This window comes from Acomys russatus, chromosome 32 (genome assembly GCF_903995435.1).
Source record: "Acomys russatus chromosome 32, mAcoRus1.1, whole genome shotgun sequence".
Lineage (NCBI taxonomy): Eukaryota > Metazoa > Chordata > Mammalia > Rodentia > Muridae > Acomys > Acomys russatus.
Window position 1 is genome coordinate 36,167,814 of NC_067168.1, and position 25,538 is coordinate 36,193,351.

The 25,538-nt window shown below is 48.1% G+C and overlaps 2 protein-coding genes across 2 annotated transcripts in view; both read left to right on the forward strand.

The window, feature by feature from the left end:
- Positions 1–25,538, forward strand: part of Scap (SREBF chaperone) — a 62,996-nt gene that overhangs the window by 32,174 nt on the left and 5,284 nt on the right. Inside the window, exons 3-13 of the mRNA XM_051140046.1 lie at positions 8,963–9,092; positions 18,108–18,265; positions 18,861–19,081; positions 19,249–19,354; positions 19,873–20,045; positions 20,337–20,463; positions 21,926–22,038; positions 23,236–23,330; positions 24,062–24,160; positions 24,308–24,526; positions 25,159–25,535. Coding sequence (XP_050996003.1) covers positions 8,963–9,092; positions 18,108–18,265; positions 18,861–19,081; positions 19,249–19,354; positions 19,873–20,045; positions 20,337–20,463; positions 21,926–22,038; positions 23,236–23,330; positions 24,062–24,160; positions 24,308–24,526; positions 25,159–25,535 — 1,818 coding nt within the window. The remainder of the gene's footprint in view (positions 1–8,962; positions 9,093–18,107; positions 18,266–18,860; positions 19,082–19,248; positions 19,355–19,872; positions 20,046–20,336; positions 20,464–21,925; positions 22,039–23,235; positions 23,331–24,061; positions 24,161–24,307; positions 24,527–25,158; positions 25,536–25,538) is intronic.
- Positions 3,967–4,206, forward strand: LOC127183917 (reactive oxygen species modulator 1-like). Its single transcript, XM_051140047.1, has one exon. It carries the CDS (start codon positions 3,967–3,969, stop codon positions 4,204–4,206), a length of 240 nt encoding a protein of 79 aa, XP_050996004.1.

Consider the following 25,538-nt stretch of genomic DNA (forward strand, 5'->3'; position numbering starts at 1 on the left):
GGGCTCACTCTTACGTGAACATGCAGGGCTGCTTATTCAAAAAGCACGAGAAAAAAATACCATGGGTAGTATTAAAATTCGCTTGAATGGGAGCAGGTGACAGACTAAAATGTCTGCCCAGTGTACTGTGGTGCTGCTGCCCTGGAGGCCCATCATTTTTGCCAACTCTGCCTTGCTTTTGTACTCAGTCCTCTGCTGGAGTGTCACAGCAGGAGCAGTACCTGGACAGGAAGAAAGTGGGGACAGGGGAGCTGGTGGCTGAGACCTGAGCTTGAGAGGAGGAGGGAGGCTTGAACCTGTACTTCAAGGCCACAGTGTACCCTGTTGTTCTACGTGCCCTCATTTATAAAGCAGAAGTTTTAGTCTGTGCTTCCTCTGAGACAAGCATTTGAATTTGAGTAGCTTATATACAAGATGAAATGAGCACTAGCCAGGGTAGGAGATAGCAGGGAAGGCCTGTCATCCTGCAGCTTAGCACTCTGAGCAGCTGGGACACTGTCAGACATCTCACAGCACTTCCACCTGGGGGCCCAGCTAGGGATCTCCACTCTATAAAGGGCCAGATAGGAAATATTTTAAGCTTTTCAGGATACATATAGTCTGTTATATTGTCTTGTTTTTTTTTATCATTGCTTTTTGTTTGTTTTATATACGTCTCTAAAAATATGAGAAAATACTTTAAAATATTCTCAACTAAAAGACTGAAAATTAGCAGGCCATGGTAGTGTGTGCTTAGTGTGCATCGAGTACCAAAAACCAAACAAAACCAGGACATGGCCAGATTTGACTTCTGGGCTGTACTTTTCCAACTCCTAGTCTGTGTAGTAGCAGCAGCAGCCACTGGTTGGGGCCTGCGTCCAGTTAGCACTGGCCTCCGGAACTCACGCCTGTCTCACGGAGACAGTGCCCTCCAGCAGCAGCAGAACACTTTCAGCCAAAGAGGGGCAAGTAGTGGCTGTTGAAAGTTGGGCCAGCGTACCCAGAAGAGCAGAAAGGGTGAGTTCATGGTCTGCCAATCCCTGGAGGTGTCTTAGCTGGCCAGATGTAGGCATGAGGCTACACAGGCAGAGCAGCAGAAACAGGTGGCCCCCAGGGGTGCAGGGTGTCAGTCAGGACAGAATAAGGGAGAGGGCTGTAACCTGTAAGCCATACAGAGGAGTGTGAACTTTAGTCCAAACCTGCTTATATACAAGGAAGGGATTTGAAGGCTACACTTGGAGTCTAGTTGGGTTGATAAACCATCAAAAGTTCAAAGCCAACCTGGGAAACATAGTGAGACCTTGTTTCAGAATAGAAAGTAAAAAGAGGGCTGAGGATAGAGTTCCATGGTAGAGCACTCTGCTGCTTTGTACAAGGCCCTGGGCTCAGCTCCCAGCACCACCATTATAACAACAGGGAAAGAAAAACTAAAGCATTTTTAGGAAAACAAAAACTGAATGATCACCTTACCAGTTCTAGTTTCAGTCATTTTACCTTTAAGTCAGCCGATAGTTTCTTATGCCTGCCATATCTGTTGTTGAATTCCGTTTTAAAACATTATTCTGTGTTGGGTATAGTGGTACATCCCTTTAAGCCCAGCACTTGGGAGGCAGAGGCAAGCGAATCTCTATGAGTTTGAGTCCAGATATGTTGAAAGAGCCTGTCTCAAAAAACAAATATTATGGGCTAGCAAAATGACTCACAGGTAGTGGTGTTTACCAACAAGCCTCATAATCTGAGTTTAATCCCCAGGTCCCACATGCTACAAAGAAAGCACTGTCTCCTACAGGTTATCCTCTGACCTACACAAACGTGCGCGCGTGCATACACACACACACACACACCCCTGCACACTGCCACACACACCATTATATACTTAAGATGGCAATTGTAAGCCTCTAGGGTGTCTGCCAATAACTTTTAAGCATAGATGCAGGACAGAGGATGTAGCTAGCGCAGGGGTAGAAGCACATGTGAGGCTCTCAGTTCAATATCTTATACTATAAAAACAAAAACTGCAAATCAGTCTGAGCCAGATATGGTGGTATATACCCATAATCCTGCATTCAGGAGGTGGAGATAGGAGGATCAAAAATTCAAGACCAGGGCCTTAAAAGCACTTGTTCTTACAGAGGACTCAGGTCAGTTCCCAGCACCCACATGGCAGCTAACAGTTGTCTGTAACTTCAGTTAGAGCTCTTCAGGCACCACACACACACACACACACACACACACACACCCCTATATACAAACAAAACACTCATACACATAAAATAAATCTTGGAAAAATGAATTAAAGACCATCCATCCTCACTATGCAGCAGTTTTGAAGCCAGCCTATGTTACTTATCTCTTTTTCAACCTCCTCAGCCCAAACATCTATGGAAAGGAAAGAAGGGCATTAGAATAGCTCATTGTGAGAGTCAGTAAATAAATAGGGGTTTGTTTCTTTCTGGTTTGGTCGGTTTGGTTTGGTTTTTCAAGAAAGGGGTTCTCTGTGTAGCCCTGGCTAATCTGGAACTTACTCTGTGGACCAGGCTGGACTTGAACTCAGATATCTGCCTGCCTCTGCCCCCCCACCCCGAGTGCTAGGACTAAGCTTGCTCCACCACAACCCAGCTAAATAAGTGATTTTTTAAAAAAAGATTTATTTATTACATATACAGTATTCTGCCTGAATGTACAGCAGCATGCCAGAAGAGGGCATCAGATCACATTGTAGATGGTTGTAAGTCACCATGTGGTTGCTGGGAACTGAACTCAGGACCTCTGGAAGAACAGGCGGTGGTCTTAACCGCTGAGCCATCTCTTTAGCTCCAATAAGCAATTTTTAAAGGGAAAAAGTAATGGAAGAATTAAGGAACAAAACCCAAATGATATATATAAAATAAACAATGAAATGGCTGAAGTATATCCTTTATGAGTAATTTTATTAAGTGAACTCAATTAAGCTTTCCTATTAAAAGGAGAGACGGGGGACTGGAGAGATGGCTCAGTAGTTAAGAGCACTATCTGTTCTTCTAGAGGAAACAGGTTCAATTCCCAGCACCCACATGGCAGCTCACACTTGCCAAATGACTTCAGTTCCAGGGGATCCGGCACCCTCACACAAAATATACAGGCAAAACACCAATGCACATGAAGTAAATAAATAATAAAAAAAAATTTTTAAAGGAGAGACTGGTAGATTAAAACATAAGAGTTATCTAAATGCTATCTGTCTACAGGACACTTTAGAAAGCACTATAGGGGCTGGAGCAATGGTTCAGTGATTAGGAGCACTGGCTGCTCTTCCAGAGGACCAAGGTTCAATTCCCAGCACCCACATGGCAACTTACAACTATCTGTAACTCCAGTTCCAGGGGGTCTAATGTCCTCTTCTCTTCTGGCCTCCATGGGCACTGCACATTACACTGAGTGGACATGCATGCAGGCAAAACACAATATACATTAAATTAAAAATAAATTATCTGGAGGCTGGAGAGATGGCTCAGGGGTTAAGAGCACTGGCTGCGCCAGGCATGGTGGTGCACGCCTTTAATCCCAGCACTCAGGAGGCAGAGGCAGGAAGATCGCTGTGAGTTCGAGGCCAGCCTGGTCTACAAAGCGAGTCCAGGACAGCCAAGGATACACAGAGAAACCCTGTCTCGAAAAACCAAAAATAAATAAATGAATAAATAAGCAAGCAAGCAAGCACTGGCTGCTTTTCCAGAGGACCTTGTTTGAGTTCCCAGAACTTGCCTGTGATGCACAGAAATATGTTAGGCAAACACTCATATACATAAAATAAAAATAAATCTTAAAAAATTAAAGTAAAGATAAATTACCTTATAGATAGACATTATAGTTTAAATATAAGATCACAAGGGAGATAGAAAATGATATATTGGAAAAAAGAATTACCTGCAAGTAATAACCCAAGGAGAGCTGGAAGGACTTTATTATGAACTTAAAGTTACAACAGGCAAAGGACATAAAGATGACAAGATGCTGGTGGCCGAGAGTCCCTATGGGCAGTTCCAGCCCAGCTGCTTCTACCGTGTGAAGATGGGCTTTGTCATGGGTTGTGCTGTGGGCATGGAAGCCAGGACGCTGTTCGGCACCTTCTCCTGTCTCAGTATGGGGATGCAGGGTCGGGAACTGATGGGTAGTGTTGGGAAAACCAGGATGCAGACTGGTGGCACCTTTGGCGCATTCATGGCCATCAGAGTGGACATACAATGCTAACCAGGGCACTGATTGCCTCTACATCTATCCTTCCCCATCCAGTTCGACCCTTGTACAATAATAAAGTTTTTCTTCTTTAAAAAAAAAAAGAGGAGGACGTAATAGCAATGAGCATACATAGTGACAGAGAGCCCCAGACAGACCATGTGTAATAATGGATGGATGTGACATCCAGACAGGAGCCAGGCATGTGGTACATGCCTATAACCCCAACACTTACAGGGTAAAGGTAGGAGGGTCAAGAGTTTAAGACAGCCTAGGCTATATGAGACGTACCTCAAAATAAACAAACAGCACACAAAATAAAAAGCAACAACCAGCTATGGTCACTAAGGAAACAGAGGCTCAACACAACTGTTAGAACAATAAACATAACCATGAGCACTGCACCTGACAGCCATACTATCTTTATCGCTGAGTGCACATGTTCCACAGGTAGATAGGGGTTAGGCTTCAAACAAATCTTAATTTAAAACGTTCCCAAAAGTCCCTTTTCTGATCACAGTGGAAACAAACCAAAATAAGATCAGTAACAGAAAGAAAAAAGGAGAATTCACAAATATGTAGAAATTGAAACCAATCGGTCAAAGAAGTGAGGAGTTCGATAGAAAATACCTTTAGACAATGAAAATAAGCATTACAACACACTGTCAGGTGGTGGTGGCATACTCAGGAAGCAGAGGCAGGCAGATCTGTGAGTTCAGTGCCATCCTGGTCTACAGAGTGAGTTCCAGGTCAGCCAGGGCCACACACAGAAACCCAGTCTCAAAAAATCAGAAAAAAAAATTACAATACACCAAAATACTGTACACAGCAAGCAAGTCTTTTTGAATCTCAGTCCTTCCCTGGGGCAGTACTGCCCCCAGTCACCTTATACTGATAAGCAAATGCCTCACGCTGAAAGGAGGTAGTATTTGGAAAACCTGTTTCTGGGGACCTATATGACAGAGCATGTGCGTAACATGTATGAGACAACAAAGGGTAAGATTCAGGCTGGAGAGACAGACACTGAGGCATCCTGACTGCCTGGTGCCTAAGGGTCCTGACACTAAGAGAAACTAACAGAAGGACAGACTGACCGGGTTAAGGTGCTTCTGCAACAATGACCCCTGGGACTAAAGTGACCATTAGACTGGTGACTGGGTGGCCTAGCCCCAAGGACTGTGGTGGTAGGTGATAGACAGGCACAAATGAAGAGTGTAGGACTCAAATGAACAGGAAGTAGTCAGGGAGTATATAGCATGCAGTAACCTGGCCTTAATTCCCAGTTCAGAATTAGAACACACAAGCCCTTGGGTGTGGCTTGGGGTCTTCCCTACTTTCTGAGAAAGTCTCCTGCCCCCTTGCCTTCTGAAGCCCACTGCTCCCTGCTGGATTGTAAGTTTCGAGAGCAGAGATCTCGTCTGTCTTGTGCACCTCTGGGCCTTGCATCATGTCTGGCCCTGAGTTGATGTTCAAATATTTGTTGAAAGAGTGACTACCAGGTCAATTGCCTATTGGTGACACAACTGCCGAGACTGAGCAGTTAGGAAGCCATGTCCAGAAAGGAGGCAGAAGCAAGCTAGGCACAGAGTTCTCGGCCAAGGAAACGTCACTCTAGCCAGTTGCATCCCCCTCGGATAGACATGTCTTGGGTTGTAGGATAACAGCTAGGGGGGAAAGCAGATCTCTATTTCTCAAAGATGCTTTCTTCCTCTTTAGTCCCTTTAAAATAAGGTTGTGCTATGTATCCTAAACTGGCTTGGAACTTACTATGTGGCCCAGGCTGGCCTCAAACTTACCATCTTGTTTCCTGCTGGCTGTCAAGTACTGGGCTTACAAGCGTGTGGCATCATCCTCAACCCCAAAGATGCTGTCATGCAGTGTTGGTCTGTAGTTCCATTTAAATAGTGTATCGTTTTGAAGCTCACTACCTGGATTGGGATTGGTTGGTTTAGCTGGATGATCTCCAGCCAGTTACTTGATCATTCTTGTCTTCTCTATAAATGGAGGGAAGGATGGTGGCACCTGCCTTCTACAAAGAAGTATTTACATAGCTAATACACTTAAAATACAGCTTAGAATGGTTCCTGGCACAGGGGCTGGAGAGATGGGCCAGCAGCTAGGAGAACTTGCTGTTCTTCCAGAGGACCCATGGTTGGTTCCCACGCCCACATGGCAGCTCACAGCCATCCGTAACTCCAGTTCCAGCGGATCCAGTGCCCTCATCTAGGTTCTGCAGGCCCTGTGTGCATGTGGTGCAGAGACATACATGCTGGAAAAACATGCATATACATAAAATAAAAATAAATCAATCTTTTAAAGAAATGGTTTCCAGCACATATTAGCCTCATGTAAGAGGTTCCATTATTATTATTTACTTTCTCCCTGGGCTTCTGTCTCTATGGCCTAAAATTAAAAGTAGATGGAAAAATACATATGTGTAAACCAAAACTCAAGAACCGCAGACAACATCAACACTATATAAAACACTCAAAACCACCCAGCTAGCCAGGCATGGTTGTACACATCTATAAGCTTCAGCAGTGGAAGGCTGAAGGATGTGAGTTCAAGGCCAGCTTGGACTTCATAAGAAGATTGAGTCACTCGGGAGGCAGAGGTGGAGGGATCTCTGTGAGTTTGAGGCCAGCCTGGTATACAAAACTAGTTCAGGACAGCCAAGGCTAACACAGAGAGACCCTGTCTGGAAAAACAAACAAACAAACAAAAAACAAAACAAACAAAAAAAAAGATTGAGTCTTGAAACAAATTATCAATGATTGTAATAACCTTATTTTTTAAGCTGTGGTAAGCAAGATTACCTCTAGATTTTTTTTACCTATAATACACACACACACACACACACACACACACACACACACACACACACACACACACACACACATCTGCGTTGAGTGTATGGCACATGTTTGGGTGCCAGAGTAATAAGCCTCAGACAATCCCCTGGAGTTGAAGTTACAGATGAATGTGAACCACCCAAAATGAGTGCTGGGGACTGAACTAAATTCCGCTAGAAAAGCAGAAAACACTGTTGAGCCATCTCTCCAGCCTGCATAGCTTTATTCGCAATTGTTTCAACTAGAAACAGCCAAGTGTCCCTTAACAGGGAAGTAGACAAATGTACTATAGTATATTCATTCAGTGGAATACTACATATAACATGTGATATCAGGATTTTTATTTTTATTTTTATTTTTATTTTTTTATTTTTTGGTTTTGTAGTGCTAGGGGTTGAACATATGCCTTAGACATGCTAGGCAAGCTCTCTACCACTGACTTACATCTCCAGCCGTAATATCTGTCCATAAAAATGAGTGGCTCACCACCAGGCAGTGGTGGTGCACACCTTTAACCCCAGCACTCGGTAGGAAGAGGCAGGCAGATCTCTGTGAATTTGAGGCCAGCCTGGTCTACAGAACAAGTTCCAGAATTGACAGCCAAAAGCTATATACAGAGACAGGGCTTCTCTGTGTAGCCTTGGCTGTCCTGGACTCACTTTGTAGACCAGGCTGGCCTCGAACTCACAGCAATCTGCTTGCCTCTGCCTCCTGAGTGCTGGGATTAAAGGCGTGCACCGCCACGCCGGGCAACATACATGAATATAATAGATACTTATCTATTGAACCACTTACAACAGAGTACATAAATAGGGTAGATCATTTATTTTATATTTTGTTCAAAAATAGGCAAAGCTGGCCTGACAAGATGGTTCAGTGGGTAGAGACACCTTGAGCTCAATCCTTGGACTCTACATAGTGGAAGAGGTGAAAGAGCCAACTCTGCAGGTTGTCCTCTGACCTCCACACATGCTCTGGAATGTGGGCCTCCCTATGCTAAACACAGGTACATAGACATCAAAACAGAAAAGTCAAAACTGTGGCTGGTGTGTAGCTGGAAGGTAGAAGAAATACATAGAAGCATGAGGCTCAGCACAAAAACAAGTGAGAAAAGCTGAAAGAATCTGTAGCGGGAGAGACTGTAGTACTTCCTGTCGGGTGTGAAGAACATGGGGTGTGTGTTGACTGGCCGCGTCCTTAGGGCTGTCTTCCGAGGTTCTGTAGATGAGAACTCTGTATATCTCATGTGTATGCAATATACTATATGCAAGTTGCTGCCCTTTTTGTTTGTTTGCTTGTTTTCAGGGTCCCATCAGTATTTCAGCATTAGCAGGCCTTAAATTTGCCACCCTTCCGCCTCAGCCGCTTACACAAATTATTTCTGAATATTAACAAATATTTTAAGTGAAACTTCAAACAAAATATACATCCATTTTATAACTTGCTGATGTGAGGCCGGTTTTTCCTTTTCATGTGATGGATCCCTTAACTTCTGTTCAACATGGTCCTGTCCTTCCCAATTGTCATGATCTGTCCCTTTAAGTAGAGCAGCCACTCTGCTATCTGAATCAGAATTCCCCTGGATTTGTATCCTCTCCCCTAGTTCTATTTATTTATTTATTTTTTAAACCTGCGTCTGATCGATAAGGTTCTACTTTGTTTTTAGCATCTTATATCAAGTCTCACAAAACATTCAGCCAGCCTGTTATACTAGCCGGGCTTCCTTTGTAGGGCTTTGTGACTAAAATAAGTTTGAAAAATTCTGATTTAGATGACTTGTGAATTTCAGCTCTGGAGTTTTATGGTAAGTAAATGATGTTTTCCTACAGTTCCAGCAAAGGGGATGCCGTTGCCGCCGCAGCTGCCTCACGGCCGACTCTCCTTCTCATCCCTCCTTCTCTCCTTTCCCTTCTCCCCAGCTACCCGCTGCTGAAGCTCCCCTTGCCTGGGACAGGACCCGTGGAGTTCTCCACTCCTGTGCGGGATTACTCGCCCCCACCTGCGGACTCTGACCACAAACAAGGAGAGCCCAGTGAGCAGCCAGAGTGGGTAGGTGCTCAGCTTGTCACTGAGGAGAGCCCAGACAGAGAGCTGATTGGTGGAGGCGGGCTCTGCAAGTGACAGCAAGAGTGGTCAGCTTCAGCCTAGTGCACATCCATGTACAAAGGCACCAGAAGGATTTAGTTATACATTTAATGAGTAACCTTTATTGAAAGGAAACACTTAATGACGCAAAAGTGTGAATGCCCTAGAAACGCGAGGATTTTCAGTTGCCCTAGCAGTGCCCAGCTGAACCTGGCTTCCTCCCTGGCTGACTCCCACACCAGGCTGTCTTGTCTTTGATCCTGGGTGGTCCTGAGAGCAGCCAAGCATTGCTAGAGTGAGCCTCATTGTCTCAGATTAGTCAGGCGGAGTTTTGATTTTTGTTGTGTTTGTGTTTTTTTTTCTTTTTCTTTTTGAGACAGGGCTTCTCTGTGTAGCGTGTGCTGCCATGCCTGGCTCTTGTTATGTTATCTTATACTTCAACAAGGCGCTTTTTCGTTGTTGTTTTCGAGACAGGGTTTCTCAATCAAACAAACAAAAGTAACAGATGAACAGCCAAAGTTCCTGATCACAGGCACTTATGTGTCACCGTGTGATGAGGTCCTAGGGCTGTTAATGTCAGCTCCTAACAAACAGGGACCCTTTGGACCACAGGAAAGGCCTTTACTGTGATTTCCACAGTGGAATTTGTGATGTCTTGTACAAACTGACCCTTCTCCGTGTCCCTCTGATGTCCTAGTCAACTCCTGCAGGCTAGTGTGTGTTTCTGTGGCACACTGCGCTGCACACCCTCCTGTCTCTGGTGGTGAGCCCATAGCTTCTGTTTGTTGTCCACTTACTGCATCACCCTTGAAGGAAGAATCACTGTTACCTCTTCTCTGACTGCTTAGTGACGACATGCCTGAGAGCTAGACACAAGTCCAGGGTCCCCTGTGCCACACATAAGCCCCCCTGAAATCCTGACTACCCAGGGTCTAGATTCCCATACAACCTCCCACCCTGTGTAAAGCCTCATGAGACATAAGCAGCATGACAGGCTGCCTGACTCAGGGCTCCACATCCGATGCTACAGAAGACTAAAGGGGAGCTGGGGCTGGACAGGGAAGAGGAATGTGCTGGACAGCTGCCACTTTTCAGGTACACACAGCAAATCCAGCTACAGCGACAGACCCTCTAACCTGCCCCAAGAGGACAGAGCCTTGTTTTAAGCAAGGTCACTAAGAAAAATGACTTTTTGTTTGTTTTCGTTTTTGTTTTTTGAGACAGGCTTTCTTTGTGTAGCCCTGGCTGTCCTGGAACTGGCTCTGTAGGCCAAACTGGCCTCAAACCCACAGCCTCCTGAGTGTTGGGATTAAAGGCATGTACCACCACTGCCCAGCCCAATCAAAAGTACGGGTTTTATTATTTTTTAAACAGGAAACAAGGTTGGGACCCAAAGTAACTAAGTGCCTCAATTACTTAGTTCATGAGGGTAATGCTGGGTTAGAATTCTTTGCTTTCCCAGGCCTACTGACTGGATGTACTAGTGACTGGACTGTTGCTAGCTGACTAGCACTGGACTGAGCACTGATGCATATGAGAAAAAATAGTCCCTCTAGCTGCAGGGCCCAGACTTGGGATTCCACTCATTGTGACCTCTGTACTCTGTATTCAAAGCTAGAAGCTTGACCAGCTCATGTCTGGATATTGTACTCAGTCACGTAAGAACAGTGCCTGCTTTTCATGTGTGGTGCTTTGCCCCTGTAGGTTGGTGATGGACTTGCTGGGTTTCTTGAGGAAAAGCAAAGCTTGGCACAGAGCTTCTCTTTTCCACCTGTGACAGAACAGCACCTTCTTTCTACCTCCTTTCTGGTTAATGCCAACTAACTAGTTAGGAGTTCGGCTCTCCTGTTGCTGAACTAGGACACCCTGGTAAGATGCGCATTATAGCTACATACTATGTTGATGATATCTATGCACCCATGTTTACCAGGGCTCTGCCTGCGATCACCAGAGGACGCGTGGCTGAGCCTGGCAGAGCTTATTCTGGGCTAGAGAGATAGTTCAGTGGTCAGAGTTCCTAGCAGGTTTGGTTCCTAGAGATACATCAGGTGGCTCACAACCACCTGTAACTCTAGTTCCAGACAATCTGATGCTCTCTGGCCTCTGAGGGAACCCTCACACATGTGCTGCACATAAACTCATACAGGCATGCACATATATAGAATTTTATTGTATTGTATTTTTAGTTTTTTGAGACACGACAGTTTTTTTCCGAGTAGCTTTGTATGTCCTTGTCCGGACTTGCTCTGTAGACCAGGCTGGCCTCAAACTCAGAGATCCCCCTGCTTCTGACTCCCAGAGTGCCACCACGCCCAGCTATAGTTTTTTTTTAATTAAAAAAAAAAAAGAATGAAATCATTTTGAGCTTCATATCCAAAATTGGCCATTGGTTCACAATGGGTTTTTCTTGATGCAGATATTTTTACCATCATTAACTGCTTAATATAGTTCTACTATATATTGAACTGACTAGCAGAGTTCAGTGGGCCTGTTTATACAGGACAGATGTGTTTGTGGGCTTCCCTTTGTACCTTTCTTTGGCCTTGGGTGCAGACAGTGAGAAGGTGTGTAGAGCAGCTGTTGAGAGGCCTTGTGGGATGGGGGAGGCTTGGGGCTGTGGCCCAATAACACGTACTTGGAGATGAGTTACCAGACTCGTGGCCTCTGTATGATAACGTGTGAGCCCACAGTAGAGTGAGAGCCATTCAGTTATAAGGAACAGAGAACCCAGCTCTAAGCAGAGTAAGTGAGACAGAAGGACCTCACTTAACTCCTGGGCAGGGGCAGAGATAAATGCCCTCTGCACTCCACGGCCAGTTCCTTAGAAATCCATCTCTCTTTATCTTCCTACCGGCCTGTGTTTGTGCAACAGCAAATCCAGTGGGTGACGGGAGTTCATTCCCAAAACAGTCCCCAGGGCAGCCACACTGTGCTGATGTCACCACCAGGGTAGCTGCACTGTGTTGATGATGTCACCGCTAGCCATGAAGGGCAGACTGTGGCTTCTGGAGACAGTTGAAGGCCTGGGGTTAGTGGCCACCACCCACCCGCACCAGAGACCTGCAGCGTCTGCCTTCCTTCTTCTGCTCTGCTGTTGCTTCTGGGGTACACCAGGGTGCTATGGGGACAGCTAGAGGCGCTCGTCCTTGAGGAGATAAGACAAAGGCTTTACAGTGTGAGATACGTGTCAGAACAACATGGTCAGGGTGGGGAGCTGAAGGATGGCTCAGTGGTCAAGGATGCTTACTGTTCTTGAAGATGACCTGAGTTCTGTTCCAGCACCGTGTGTAACTCCAGTTCCAGGAGATTGAACACCCTCTGGCATCTGTAGCAACCTTCACACACCTGGAACACACAATCTCATGCAGATACACACATTCACACTGCACACACAAAGAAAGAAAAAAAGCTGGGCAGTGGTGGTGCACACCTTTAATCCCAGCAATCAGGAGCCAGAGACAGGCAGATCTCCGTGAGTTCGAGGCCAACCTGGTCTACAGAGTTTTAGGACAGCCGAGGCTACACAGAGAAACCTTGTTTTTGTTTTGTTTTTTAAAGTGCTGGATCTACAGACTTGCACTACCACGCGCAGCTTTTGTTGTTGTTGTCTTTTAGAACAAGATTTAGTGTTGCCTAAACTGCTTCAGCCTGCTGTGTAGCTGAGGCTAGTCTTGAACTCCTGGTTCTTCTGCATCTACCCCTGAAGTACTGGGAAAAGGCACGTTCTGCGGCATTTCTCTGCTTCTGACGTGTGGATAGACTTCCTTCCACAGAGCACAGGCAGGGAGGGGTATGTGCAGTGGGAAACTTGACAGGAAGTGCTCAAGAGGGTGATGGAGGTTGGAGAGAATGATGGTAACCTCTGACGTCTTCCTCCCAAGTGTAGAGCTCCAGTCTACTGAGTAAAACATGAAGCAGTCGCAGCTGAGGGGCACCCCACAAAATACCTGACGAGCACTCCTCAACACTTCAAGACCGCAAAAACAAGAAAAGTTTGAGAAACTGTCACAAGCTATAAGAAGCCCTTTTTATTGCTTTGGGTCTTAGATGAGGCAAAACATCATGGTGGCAGCAGAGTGTGCTGGAGGAGCCTATTCACCGCATTGTGGCAGGAAGCAGAGGAAGAGAGGTGTGAGTGTGTGTGTGTGTGTGTGTGTGTGTGTGTGTGTGTGTGTGTGTGTACGTGCATGGGGTAGGGGTGGGGCATTGTATCTGCAGAGGAAGAGGCAGAAAGGCAGGAGCAAGTGTGTGGCAGCCTGCCTGTCTAGCTTCCTGCTGTTTGGTTTGGTTTGGTTTTTTGAGACAGGGTTTCTCTGTGTAGCCTTGGCTGTCCTACACTCACTTTGTAGACCAGGTTGGCCTCGAACTCACACTGATCCACCTGCCTCTGCCTCCTGAGTGATGGGATTAAAGGTGTGTGCCTGGCTCTAGCTTCCTGCTTTGTGAGCTTCCCAGCATGGGTGTCAGGAACGGAACCGTCTTCTGAAAGAGCAGCAAGTACACACAGCCATTAAGCCATCTCTGTAGCCTCACCACAGAGTCCACTCTGTAGTAGACTTAGTGTGACCTATGGCCTTGTAGGGTTGGCAAGGGGCAGTTCCTTCTGGGCAGAGGGCTGTGGTTACAGAGAAAGAAAAACAAAGCAGGAACAGTAGAGACTTTATTTCTCAGTACATGGCCTTGGGCAAATGGCTGTACACTTTTGCACCTTGGTTTCCATGTTTATAAAACAATGGTGATAATTATACCTTTGTTACACATTGTCATAAGGAGTAAATGAGAGAATGCAGACTTAGTGCAGTGCCTGGCCCACCTTTAGCTTTCAGAAAAAGTTTGTGGCTGTCTCCATGCGTCAGGTCTGGCTAGCCTGAGCAGAGAGGAGAAAAAGGAAGGTTTGTATGCTTGGACTGCTCGCAAGGTCACTAGGTGTGTGGGCCTTAGGCCTGTCCTCAGCTTAGTGGATCTTTCTTCAGGAAGCTCATCCTAAGTGCCCTGCTGGTCCTCTGTGCTTGCACTGCCATACTTTTGAGTTATGTTCACTCAGATTTACATAAATGCCAATGTTTTACACACCACAGATGCTCAAGAAAGGGTTCTTGTTGAGTAAGTAAAGAGCAGGATTATTTAAGAGACAGTGAATGTGCCTGCTATTTTATTTTGAGCACTGTGAGAAGGTTGGTGGCTCCAAGTTGTTTTTGCATTCTTGAGTTCAAATCTGTGTAGCTCTGGCTGTCCTCCAGGAGGAAAGAAATGCAGGCCCACGTGATTCTGGGTGGGAAGAAAGGTAGATATGTACTGGGCATGAGTTTTAGCCTGGAAATGGACTGAGAGGTCAGTAGTTCAGATTCTTTGGGACTGAGCAAAGAAGTGCAGATCTGAGAAAGGCAGTGAGCAAAGGTGGCTTGACACAGCTTGACACCCAGAAGGATTAAGCCTGGGGCTGGAATCTCCATGGTGCCATGAGGCTGCTGTGCCCTTCACAAGTTTGGGGATGAGCCCCGAATGGGTGCTCTCCGTCTCTGGGAAGAAGCTCCCTTCACTCAGATAAATTGAGTCAGTGAAGTGCTTTCAAGTTAGAGCCGGTGGCAGCTTCAGTCAGGCTGTGTGTCAGAGCCCTCCCTAAGCTAGCATTGTGAGCAACTCACAGTGCAACTACGTGGCACATACCTGTAATGCCAACACTTGGAAAGCAGAGGCAGGAAGATTGCTACAAGTTCCAGGCCAGCTAGGACTACACCTAAGACTTTGTCTCAAGCAAACTTAATCTGAGCTTCATGAACTTTGCTTCCAAGTTGTTCCTTTGAGCCTAGAAGATGGTTCAGTGGCCTCCTCATCCACTCACCTGCCCTGTGGAGTCCCTGAGTAAGGCAGGCTGTGGCTTGAAAGCAGCCCCTCAGCCCTCAGGCAGGGCCAGCACCCTTGAGCATGCCTGCTTGTCTGTCTCTAGTTACCATTGGACCTCCAGGGCTTTCATTAGACAGCCCCTCCACCTCAAGGACATTTGGACTTTTCTCTGTCATCACTTTAAAGTCCAGAAGGTTTGGCTAGGGTTCCAAGCTGGCTTTCACTTACCCTGACCACCCTGACCACCTTCCAGGGTTCCTCAGTGTCCCTTGCTTCTCAGATGCTCTCCCTGCCTTTCTGCTACCCAGCTTCTCCATTCTCATGGCTGTTCTGCTATGACTGACATAATACACACTTGAGGAATATTCCATGGCACGTTTGTCACTGGGAATTGCACATGTGAATGCTCTCATCTGTACTTTGGGCTTGGTCCCAGTGATGCCAGCATCAGTATGGAACAATTCTGCCAGCAGTTTCTGAGGCCGCTAGCTGGCATTCTCGGGGAGTGAGACAGGAACACATCAAGTTCTAGTAAGAAAAGTGTGCAACGTGTGAAAAGTGAGACTTGAGTCTGAGACACTGCGAGGTTATGAAACTGCCTGAGCAATCCTTGCTTCTTCCTGCTGTTTAGTGCTACTATTTCTATTAAAATTCTACTCTGGGGGCCAGGCAGTGGTCACGCACACCTTTAATCCCAGCACTTGGGAGGCAGAGGCAGGCGGATCGCTGTGAATTCGAGGCCAGCCTGGTCTACAAAGTGAGTCCAGCACAGTCAAGGCTACACAGAAAAACCCTGTCTCGAACCCCTCCCCCCCCAAAAGAATTCCACTCTGGGTGCAGGTGGGCAGAAGACACTCAGAGGCCCACCTGCCACCATGCAGCACTGGGGGCAGGGGCACGCACAACTATGATGAGCAAGTGTGTATTGGGAGAGAAAGAGAAGTGGAACTGTTTGTACCTATGAAGAGAGGTGGAACCGGAGACTTGAGTAGCCTGTCACCTGAGGCTGTAGTGATGTCCTGGCCTGTGCTGGTGCTACTGACAGCCATGGCTGGGCTCATGGTGCTGTAGCAGCAGGGGTCTGTGTCAATGTCTGTGGCCCGTGTTACCAACCAAAGGCCATGGGGATGTCCCTGGTGCTGACTGGGGCCATGCTGATGTCCAAGGACTGCTCAGAGCTGGCTCTGCCCCTCACCTGGGCAAAGCTAGAGAGCTGCCCCAGTGGTGGGAGGGTACAGGAGAGCCGGTGGGCTGACCAGCTCAGCTACCACCCAGGTCCAGATGCAAGGCTTTGAGTTGTCCTACCCCAACATCTACTCCGTGAACTGCTGGAGCGTGTGGAGGGGCTGGTCCTACAGACCCAAAGTGGCAGGATCTTCATGATTCTGGGTAACAACAGCACATTTGAGAGGAGTCCCGGTGAGGATCCAGTGTTCATAGTGTAGCAGAACCCAGAGGCCTCGAACCAGACCAATGAGTGATCGATTGCAATGAACGTTTGAAGGAAAGCCCTTTGGGCAAAGGGTATATTGTATGACATATTGTGATACACCACAGATTCCATGGCGAGATTGATTTTGTTTGTCTTTTCTTTCTTTCTTTCTGTTTGTTTTTTTCTTTTTAGATTTTTGAGACAGGGTTTCTCTGTGTATCCTTGGCTGTCTTTGACTCACTTTGTAGACCAGGCTGGCCTTGAACTCACGCTGATCTGCCTGCTTCTGCCTCCCGAGTGCTAGGATTAAAGCCATGCCCTACCATGCCCAGCTCTGTTTGTTTTCTTTTGCGGGCGAGGTTACAAGGGTGGACATGGAGGGATGGAGAAATGAGTGGAGTTGGGGTGCATGGTGTGAAATTCATAAAGAATCAATTAAAAAAAAATAATAAATGTGCTGAAGGAAGGGAAAGAAAAAAATATCTGGGCTAGATGGTGGCGCACTCCTGTAATCCCAGTATTTAGAAGGCAGAAGCAGGCAGATCTCTGAGTTTGAGGCCAGCTTGGTCTACAAAGCAAGTTTTAGGCCAGCAGGGCAGTACAGAGAAACCCTGTCTCAAAAATGAAATAAATAAACAATAAAACCCATCTCCGCAGATGGGCAGAGCATGTGTGCTCAAACACACGTTCTTGTGTGAGTGAGGTCAGCACACATCTGGATGCTACAGGGTGGCTGTTGTTCTTTTCTTTCAGTGAGGAACCTGGAACTTAGGGAGGTCAGAAGCACTTCTGGTGCTATAGAGTTGGAGAGCTGGGATTGAACATTTTTGTTTGCTGTTTTTGAGACAGTCTGTTGTTTATGTAACCTGGTTGGCCTGGAACTTGCTATTTAAACCAAGCTGGTCCTCAAACTTGGGGCAGTTCTCTCAGTTGTTAGGATGATATCATGCATTATCATACCCAGCTAAAAACTTGGCCTTGATTTTTTTTTTTAAGATGTATTTATTTATTATGTATACAGTGCTCTGTCTGCATGTAACACCTGCCCACCAAAAGAGGGCACCCGATCTCATTATAGATGGCTGTGAGCCACCATGCGGTTGCTGGGAATTGAACTCAGGACCTTTGGAAGAGCAGACAGTGCTCTTAACCTCTGAGCCATCACTCCACCCCTTGGCCTTGATCTTTTAAACACAGTACAGAGTAGTAACTCTGTGGGGCAATACCTGTATATCACTGAGACAGTTGCGTGCTTCTAGGAACTTATAGTTTGGTGCAGCCAGCAGCTGTGCTCTATAAAGGGCTAGACAGGACAGGATTTAGGTTAGGTAGTATGGTAGTCCAGACATCTCTCTTGCAGACACTCAGCTCTGCAATGGTAGTGTTGTGATAGCGTGGGTATAGCCAAAGACCAGTGGTGGTAATAATGGACATAGCTTTCCTTATCCCAGGAAGCGACACAAAATAAACCTGGGCTTTGCTTTGGCCTGTGGGGGCCAGATTTTCCTGATACCCAATTCATTAATGTTTTCCCCCTAGCACATGCTCAGTGCTTCCTTTCCTTTTCTTTTTTTCCCTTTCTTTCTTTAGTTTTTTTTTTGTTTGTTTGTTTATTCGTTTGTTTGTTTGTTTTTTAGTTTTTTGAGACACCACACCTGGCAGTTGAGTCCTTCCTTTTCTACCCTGTCCTATTTCTTCTACAGTATGTGGGTGCCCCAGTGGCATACGTCCAACAGATATATGTGAAGTCATCAGTGTCTCCCTGGCACAGAAATCTTCTGGCTGTAGATGTGTTCCGATCCCCTCTGTCCCGGGCATTCCAATTGGTGGAGGAGATCCGGAACCACGTGCTGAGAGACAGGTACTCCACCTCAAGCCTGCCAGCTTTGCAGCTCTCGGGGTCCTCGTGGGTTCGTTGTGGCTGCATCCTCACAGCTCACAGAGTGGGTATGAATGGGCCTGACGGTAGTGGGGTAGCTGAGAAACAGCTGACCCGTGGCTCCTGCCTCTGTGCTCTGCCAAGATTAGCAGGCTGTACCTGGGGGTACCTTCTGGAACATGCTGGCTTAACAGACTGTCACTGTCAGGTTTTAGTTAGCTAATGACATTGACAAGAATTTTGATGAACTAAAACCCCGTTTTCTTCCTCTCCCACTTGTCCACTAAACTGTCTAAGGTGTTGAGTGAGGGGACAGGGGTTGCATGCTCTCACACTTGCCTTTCCTGGAAGGAAATGGGCTTTATGGCTCCAGTACACTCCAGGCCGGGCAGATGCATGATCTTCTTTTTGACCACTTGGAAGCATTTCCCACAGTGCCCTACTCGTCAGGCTCTTCCAAGGGAGCAGGGGCCAGTAAGGCGTTTAGGAGCCTGAGGACAGATGAGGCCCTGTAAGTACAGTGGGTTGGCCCTGCGCTGGCAGAAACAACAGAGGCCTCCTCCTGTCTTCTGCATAGCTCAGGGACCAAGAGCCTGGAAGAGGTTTGCCTGCAGGTGACAGACCTGCTGCCAGGCCTCAGGAAACTCCGGAGCCTGCTTCCTGAACATGGCTGCCTGCTGCTGTCCCCTGGGAACTTCTGGCAGAATGACTGGGAACGGTTCCATGCTGACCCTGACATCATCGGAACCATCCATCAGCACGAGCCCAAAACTCTGCAGACATCAGCCACACTCAAAGGTACCATCAGCACTCAGAGCCCGTGTGTGGCCGCTGTCTCTCCTAGTGGCTGCTTACCCCTTGCTTCTAACAGAAAGGGCAGAGAAGGGGTCTGAGTAGCCCCACTGCCACTCCATCTCAGTGACTGTCACCCTCTGACAACAGTGCTTGCTTGTTTCTGCCCATAGATTTGCTGTTTGGTGTCCCGGGGAAGTACAGTGGGGTGAGCCTGTACACAAGGAAGAGGATGGTCTCGTACACCATCACCTTGGTCTTCCAGCGCTACCATGCCAAGTAAGGTGCTCAGGCTCCCAAGCTCTGGGGAGACGTGGGCTTGAGTGGTTGCTTCTCTGACCAGCATGGCTCCAGGCCTCCTGTTGAAATGTCTGTGTTCTTTACACCAAAGAATTCTGATAATTTGAACAAGGATGACCTCTAGGCCTGAGAGCAAGGGAACTAAGGCATGCTTGACAACTTTCATGGCGTGGTGTTTTCCTCTGGTTTCTTCTTCCTCAGCCCTGGGCTAGTGGCCTCAGCTAACGATTGAGCTCCATGCAGCCTATGGCTTCCATGTGAGCCACTGCAGACAGCTCTCCACAAGTGGCCAGGGCACTTGAGGTGCCTCTGATGTGCTCTTCTGGGCCTTTGGCACCTGGAACCGTGTATTAGGTCAGGAAAGGAGGTTTGCAGCTTCGTCATCCTTCTGGTGTCTGTGGAGACTAGAGACGATGAGACACCCCAGAGAAGCTTCTGTTCAGCAGGTGGGAGGAGGAGACCCTGCTGGGCCCCTCTAGGGACTTTTTTGTCCTCAGGTTTCTGAGCAGCCTACGTGCCCGGCTCATGCTCCTGCACCCCAGCCCTAACTGCAGCCTCCGAGCAGAGAACCTGGTCCATGTGCACTTCAAAGAGGAGATTGGCATTGCTGAGCTCATCCCTCTCGTGACCACCTACATCATCCTGTTTGCCTACATCTACTTCTCCACACGTAGGTCTCAAAATGAGCTTTTCCATGACACCCACTTCCTTGCTGTCACAGATGGGTGGAGCCGAGGTGTCACTAAATCCAGGCCTTCATTCCCCCACAGATTCTCAGGGGCTTCTGAGGAAACACACTTTGTGGATTAGAGCTCCCAAAAGATGTGCTCCCTTTTCTTCTAGTTAAGCAGGGACTTTCCCTTCCTCAACTGTTGGCATATTCTCCACTCAGGAGCTCGGTTAGGAAGGGCTCCGGGGGCTGCGGTAGGTACTGCCCTAATGTGCCCTCTCTGCTCTTTAGGCAAGATCGACATGGTCAAGTCCAAGTGGGGACTCGCCCTGGCAGCTGTGGTCACAGTGCTTAGCTCACTGCTCATGTCTGTGGGGCTCTGCACTCTCTTCGGCCTGACGCCCACACTCAATGGCGGGTAGGTCTCCCAGGGCCAGGGTGAGCCATCAGGCCCCGTGCATATCTGAGCACTTGTTGACCGTTGGACTAGACGTTTGTTGTTTCCCATTGTCTTTGCCTTACTATTTTTGACATTAAAGAGGTACCTTTCCTTCCTTTTTTAAGCATACATATATGTATGACATGTATATATACAGATACACACACACACACATATATCATGTAGTTATGTGCGTGTATATCTGTGTACATGTGCACACATGTTTGTTGTGTGCTTTAAAGACTTGATATTTGCATATATATATGGATGTTGATGTATATTTTAAATCCGTATGTACACAGCTTTTTTTTTGGATATTTATTTATTAGTTGTTTGTTTTGTTTTGTTTTTTTTTTGAGACAGGGTTTCTCTGTGTAGCCTTGGCTGTCCTGGACTCATTTTGTAGACCAGACTGGCCTCCAACTCACAGAGATCTGCCTGCCTCTGCCTTCCTAGTGCTGAGATTAAAGGTGTGTGCTACCATGCCCAGCTTATTTTTATTTTTATTTTTTAATATGATGGGTGTGCATGCATATATACATACATAAATGAATATATTGAAAGACTTTTTAAAAGAAGATTTACATGCCCAGATAGAGTCTGTAGAGTCCGTGTTGTCAGTGTATGGGGATATACATTTTGCCACCTTCTTCACTGATGCTCCTTTCCCTTCACTCCTCAGAAAATCAGTTCAGGAGCCCTTCCCTGTGTCTGCCCACAGGCTTTGGTCTCTGTGGCTGCCCTGCCTGGTGTTACCATTGACTGGCCTGTCCCTGATCTTGACTTCTCCCGCAGTCATAGGAAAAACCACTTTCCCCTTGTGCTAGACAGTGGTCCACAGCTGTGCAGAAAAGCTACTTCATATTTCTCCTGTTTGGTTCCTCGTCCTAGCCTGCCTGCTTCCTCTTCTGAGCCGCTTTCAGAGCTTCATTTACATGGCTGAGGCTCGCCCAGCAGCCTGAGGCCCGATGGGAAAAGTTACTCTTCTCCAGACACAGCTTCTCAGCAAGGGTGCAGTCAGTTGGGCTGGGGTCAACCCTCCCATTTAGATGAGTGTCTTGGCCTGGAGTGATATGTGTAGGGTCCTAGAAAGTGGTCATTCCATCAGGTGTTGGAGTCTAGTGTGGGAAGGGTTAGGAAACCTGTGGTCTGGCAGTGGGGCAGTTTCCCTTCTACACTGGGTAGAAGAGACACAGGATGGTAGCTGGGGCCTTGGCAGAGCTTTGGTGCCTCCTAAGAGCTAAGCTGTGTCAATAAGAAGCCCTGTTGGATGAAGGCGTGTTAGGGAAGGTGTCCACCCTGTGCTGGAGAAGCCACTTGGCAGCCTCTACTGTGGGCTGGAAGCCCCACAGACTGCCCAGGGCTCAAGCCTGGTAAGAACAAACCCTGTGTTGGACCTGATGGTGCCACCATCCCTTACTGTCTCTTCCTCTGTCCCCAGGGAGATTTTCCCATACCTGGTGGTGGTCATTGGGTTGGAGAACGTGCTGGTGCTCACCAAGTCAGTGGTGTCAACCCCAGTGGACCTCGAGGTGAAGCTTCGGATCGCACAAGGTAACACTGGGCTGATGGGCTGTTCCTCTTATATTTATGCCCAAAGAGATAAGGACCCCTCAAAATGCATCTTTCAGGGTTGTCATCATAGCTCAGTCAGTAAAGTGCTTGCTGCACAAGCACAAGGACGTGTGTTCAATCCCCAGACCGGGGAAAAGGCTGGGCATAGTGCTGCACAGTTTTACTCCTAACAATGGAGGGACAGACAGGCGGGTCTTTAGCTGGCCAGCCAGTTTAACCTAGTCAGCGAGCCTTGGACCAAAGGAGACTCTGTCTCAAAATACAAGATAGATGGCTCCTGATACAGCCTCTGACCTCTAACCTCTACACACCCTTGCATACATATGCACCCACACAACCCTACAACAAAAAATCCTGCCTTGCTTTGGCCTTCAGTGTAGTATGTAATTGGTCACTAGGCCCTGGCAGCCTGTTAGCTTATGTCCCAAAGAACCATGAAGTCCTTACAGTACACTTGGTCCTGGCCCATGTGTCAGTAAAAACGCTAGCCAGCCACTAGCAGCTCTCCGCTGCAACCTGACAGGGTCTCACTGTGTCGCCTTGGCTATCCTGGAACTTGCTATATAGACCAGTCTGGCCTCAAACTTACAGAGATCTTCCTGTTCCTGCTGGGGTTAAAGGTGTGCGCCACCATGCCCTGGTAAAAGGAGGTGGATCGCTTGAGGTACTTTATCCTAGGCCCATTTCTGTGAGAAAAGCCATTCCACCTACCCTTGAATGAACTTCTGTGCTTTGTTACACCTTGCTCTGGGTGTGGGGTCATGAAGAGGTGAGGCAAAGTCTCTTGTGAGTTCATACACACTGTAAATGCAGAGACTCTTTCATATGGCAGCTATGGCAGGGGACATGCTGTCCCTGGGGACAGCATGGGGGAGAGCCAGGTAGCTCCTGCATTGCTCTGGCCTGTGCAGTGCAGACCAGCAGGTCAGGAGTAGCTGTGGTTGCAGTGGGTGGCACTGGGCCTTCTCAGCTTGTCACCTGCTTCTTTACCCTGCTGCATCCCACCGTTCCTGTGTGGCAGCTGCACCGTGCTGGTCACTCCCTAGAGTCTCCCATTGAGTGGAACAGTTGCTCCCTCTTCATGCCTCTGTCTTCTGAGGTATACAGGGTTCAGGGGCAGACATGTAAAACAGTTCGGTCCTCCATGCCCTCAGTGCTCTGATTTTCCCCCTGCAGGCTTAAGCAGTGAGAGCTGGTCCATCATGAAGAACATGGCAACTGAACTGGGCATCATCCTAATTGGCTACTTCACCCTTGTGCCCGCCATCCAAGTAAGGCCCCATGTATGGAAGAGAGGGGGGGGGGGGGGTGTGTGTGTGTGTGTGTGTGTGTGTGTGTGTGTGTGTGTGTGTGTGTGTGTGTGTGTGTGTGTGTGTGTGTGTGTGTGTGTGTGTGTGTCTGTGTGTGTGTGTGTGTGTGTGTGTGTGTGTGTGTGTGTGTGTGTGTGTGTGTGTGTGTGTGTGTGTGTGTGTGTGTGTGTGTCTCGTGTCATCTCGTGTAAGATTTTAATATAGTCTATGTTGCTATGCCAGAGATCTCAAACAAGGCTGGGGAAGAAAACCTAACTCTCAGCAAGTTCTCCTCCTTAAATAGGCCTAGGATGCAAACACCCCTTTCCCATGTGGGACAGATCCCTTCCTCTTTCAGTGGTAACTGGCCAGAAAGGCATTTGAACAGGTCAGGGCTTGTGGAGAAGGGCTCTCTAGGGAGCACGCTGGTGGGCTTAAGGTTTTCCAGTTTGGATCAGACCCTTGTACCTTTCTCAAGGGACTAGAAGATTCTGGGGAAAGCACCTCAGTCAGCTCTGGAGACGAGTTTGCAGACTCTGCTGCCCTCTGGTGAGCTGCTGTCCTGACTCTACTACTAGTCAGCTCCTAGTCTCCAGGCTGGTGGCTGAAGAATGTTTTCCTTTGTCTTTGCCGTGCCCTGCTAATTCTGGGGCGTCTGCTTCCCAGGCATACAGCCGTGCAGCCACAATGCCCCTGCTGTGCTCTCATTCCAGGAGTTCTGCCTCTTTGCTGTTGTGGGCCTCGTGTCTGACTTCTTCCTCCAGATGCTGTTTTTCACCACTGTCCTGTCGATTGACATTCGCCGGATGGAGGTAAGAGTGGCCCTGCCCACTCTCTTGCTTGGTGCTGGCTCTGCTCAGATGGCCTCTGAGTAAGAGAGTGTGGCCCCAGGCAGAGGCAGCACTCCCATGCAGGCATCCTCGGAACAACATGGGATCTGACCACTGTGCACTTGACAGCTAGCGGACCTGAACAAGCGGCTGCCCCCTGAATCCTGCCTGCCCTCGGCCAAGCCTGTGGGGAGGCCAGCACGCTATGAGAGACCCCTAGCTGTACGGCCATCCACACCCCATACCATCACACTGCAACCATCTTCCTTCCGAAACCTGCGCCTTCCCAAAAGACTGCGTGTCATCTACTTCCTGGCCCGCACTCGCCTGGCACAGCGCCTCATCATGGTACCCGTCACCCCTGTTCTGCCTTACAGAAGACAGCATTCAAATCCCAGGGGAGCCCTACAAAGCAGCTCTCTGATATGCCTTTCTGCCTCGTGGCCTGTCTGTGGGGGAAGTAGCCCTAGGGTCAGCAGGGGAGGAGCCCAGGACAGGGATTCTCTAGGAGGAAGCCACTTTGTATGGTCAGTTTTCCTGGGTTGATAAGCAGCAAAGACCAGTGGAAATTTGCTGGCTGCTGGGGTAGCAGGCTCTCTCCTAGGCAGTTGAAAGGAGAGAGGGGCATACCACTGATGAGGCCCTCTGGACCAGCAGCAGGTCAGGTGGTCGGTCCCTGTGACCAAACTGACCAGGGAATAGCATCAGCTTTCTGGGCCCAGCTAAGGAGGGGAGGGGAAGTTCTGTCATACTAAAGGGGTTCCAGTGATTTCTAGCCATGAAACGGTTCCCAGGCATGAAAAGGGAGCCAGGCTTCTAGTGACAAATGTTGGTAGATGAGGAGGTAAAAGAAAGCACAGCTTGGGGGCCATGTCCTGCCTGCACATCCAGGTCTTCCCAGTGTGCAATGCAAGACTGCTAGGGCCCGGGGCTGCCCGTTGCCTACAAGGCCCTACTGAGCACCTGACACCCCACTGCAGGCTGGTACCGTTGTCTGGATTGGCATCCTGGTATACACAGATCCAGCAGGGCTGCGCACCTACCTCGCTGCCCAGGTGACAGAACAGAGCCCACTGGGTGAGGGTTCCCTGGGCCCCATGCCCATGCCTAGTGGAGTGCTGCCTGCCAGCCACCCGGACCCTGCCTTCTCCATCTTCCCACCTGATGCTCCTAAACTACCAGAGAACCAGACATTGCCAGGTGAGCTGCCTGAGCATGCCGTTCCAGCAGAGGGTGTCCATGACAGCCGAGCCCCGGAGGTAACCTGGGGGCCTGAGGATGAGGAGCTGTGGAGGAAGCTGTCCTTCCGCCACTGGCCCACGCTCTTCAACTACTACAACATCACACTGGCCAAAAGGTA

Coding starts and splice junctions, on each gene's coding strand:
- LOC127183917 (XM_051140047.1), top strand. CDS start 3,967: ATGCTGGTGGCCGAGAGTCCCTATGGGCAGTTCCAGCCCAGCTGCTTC.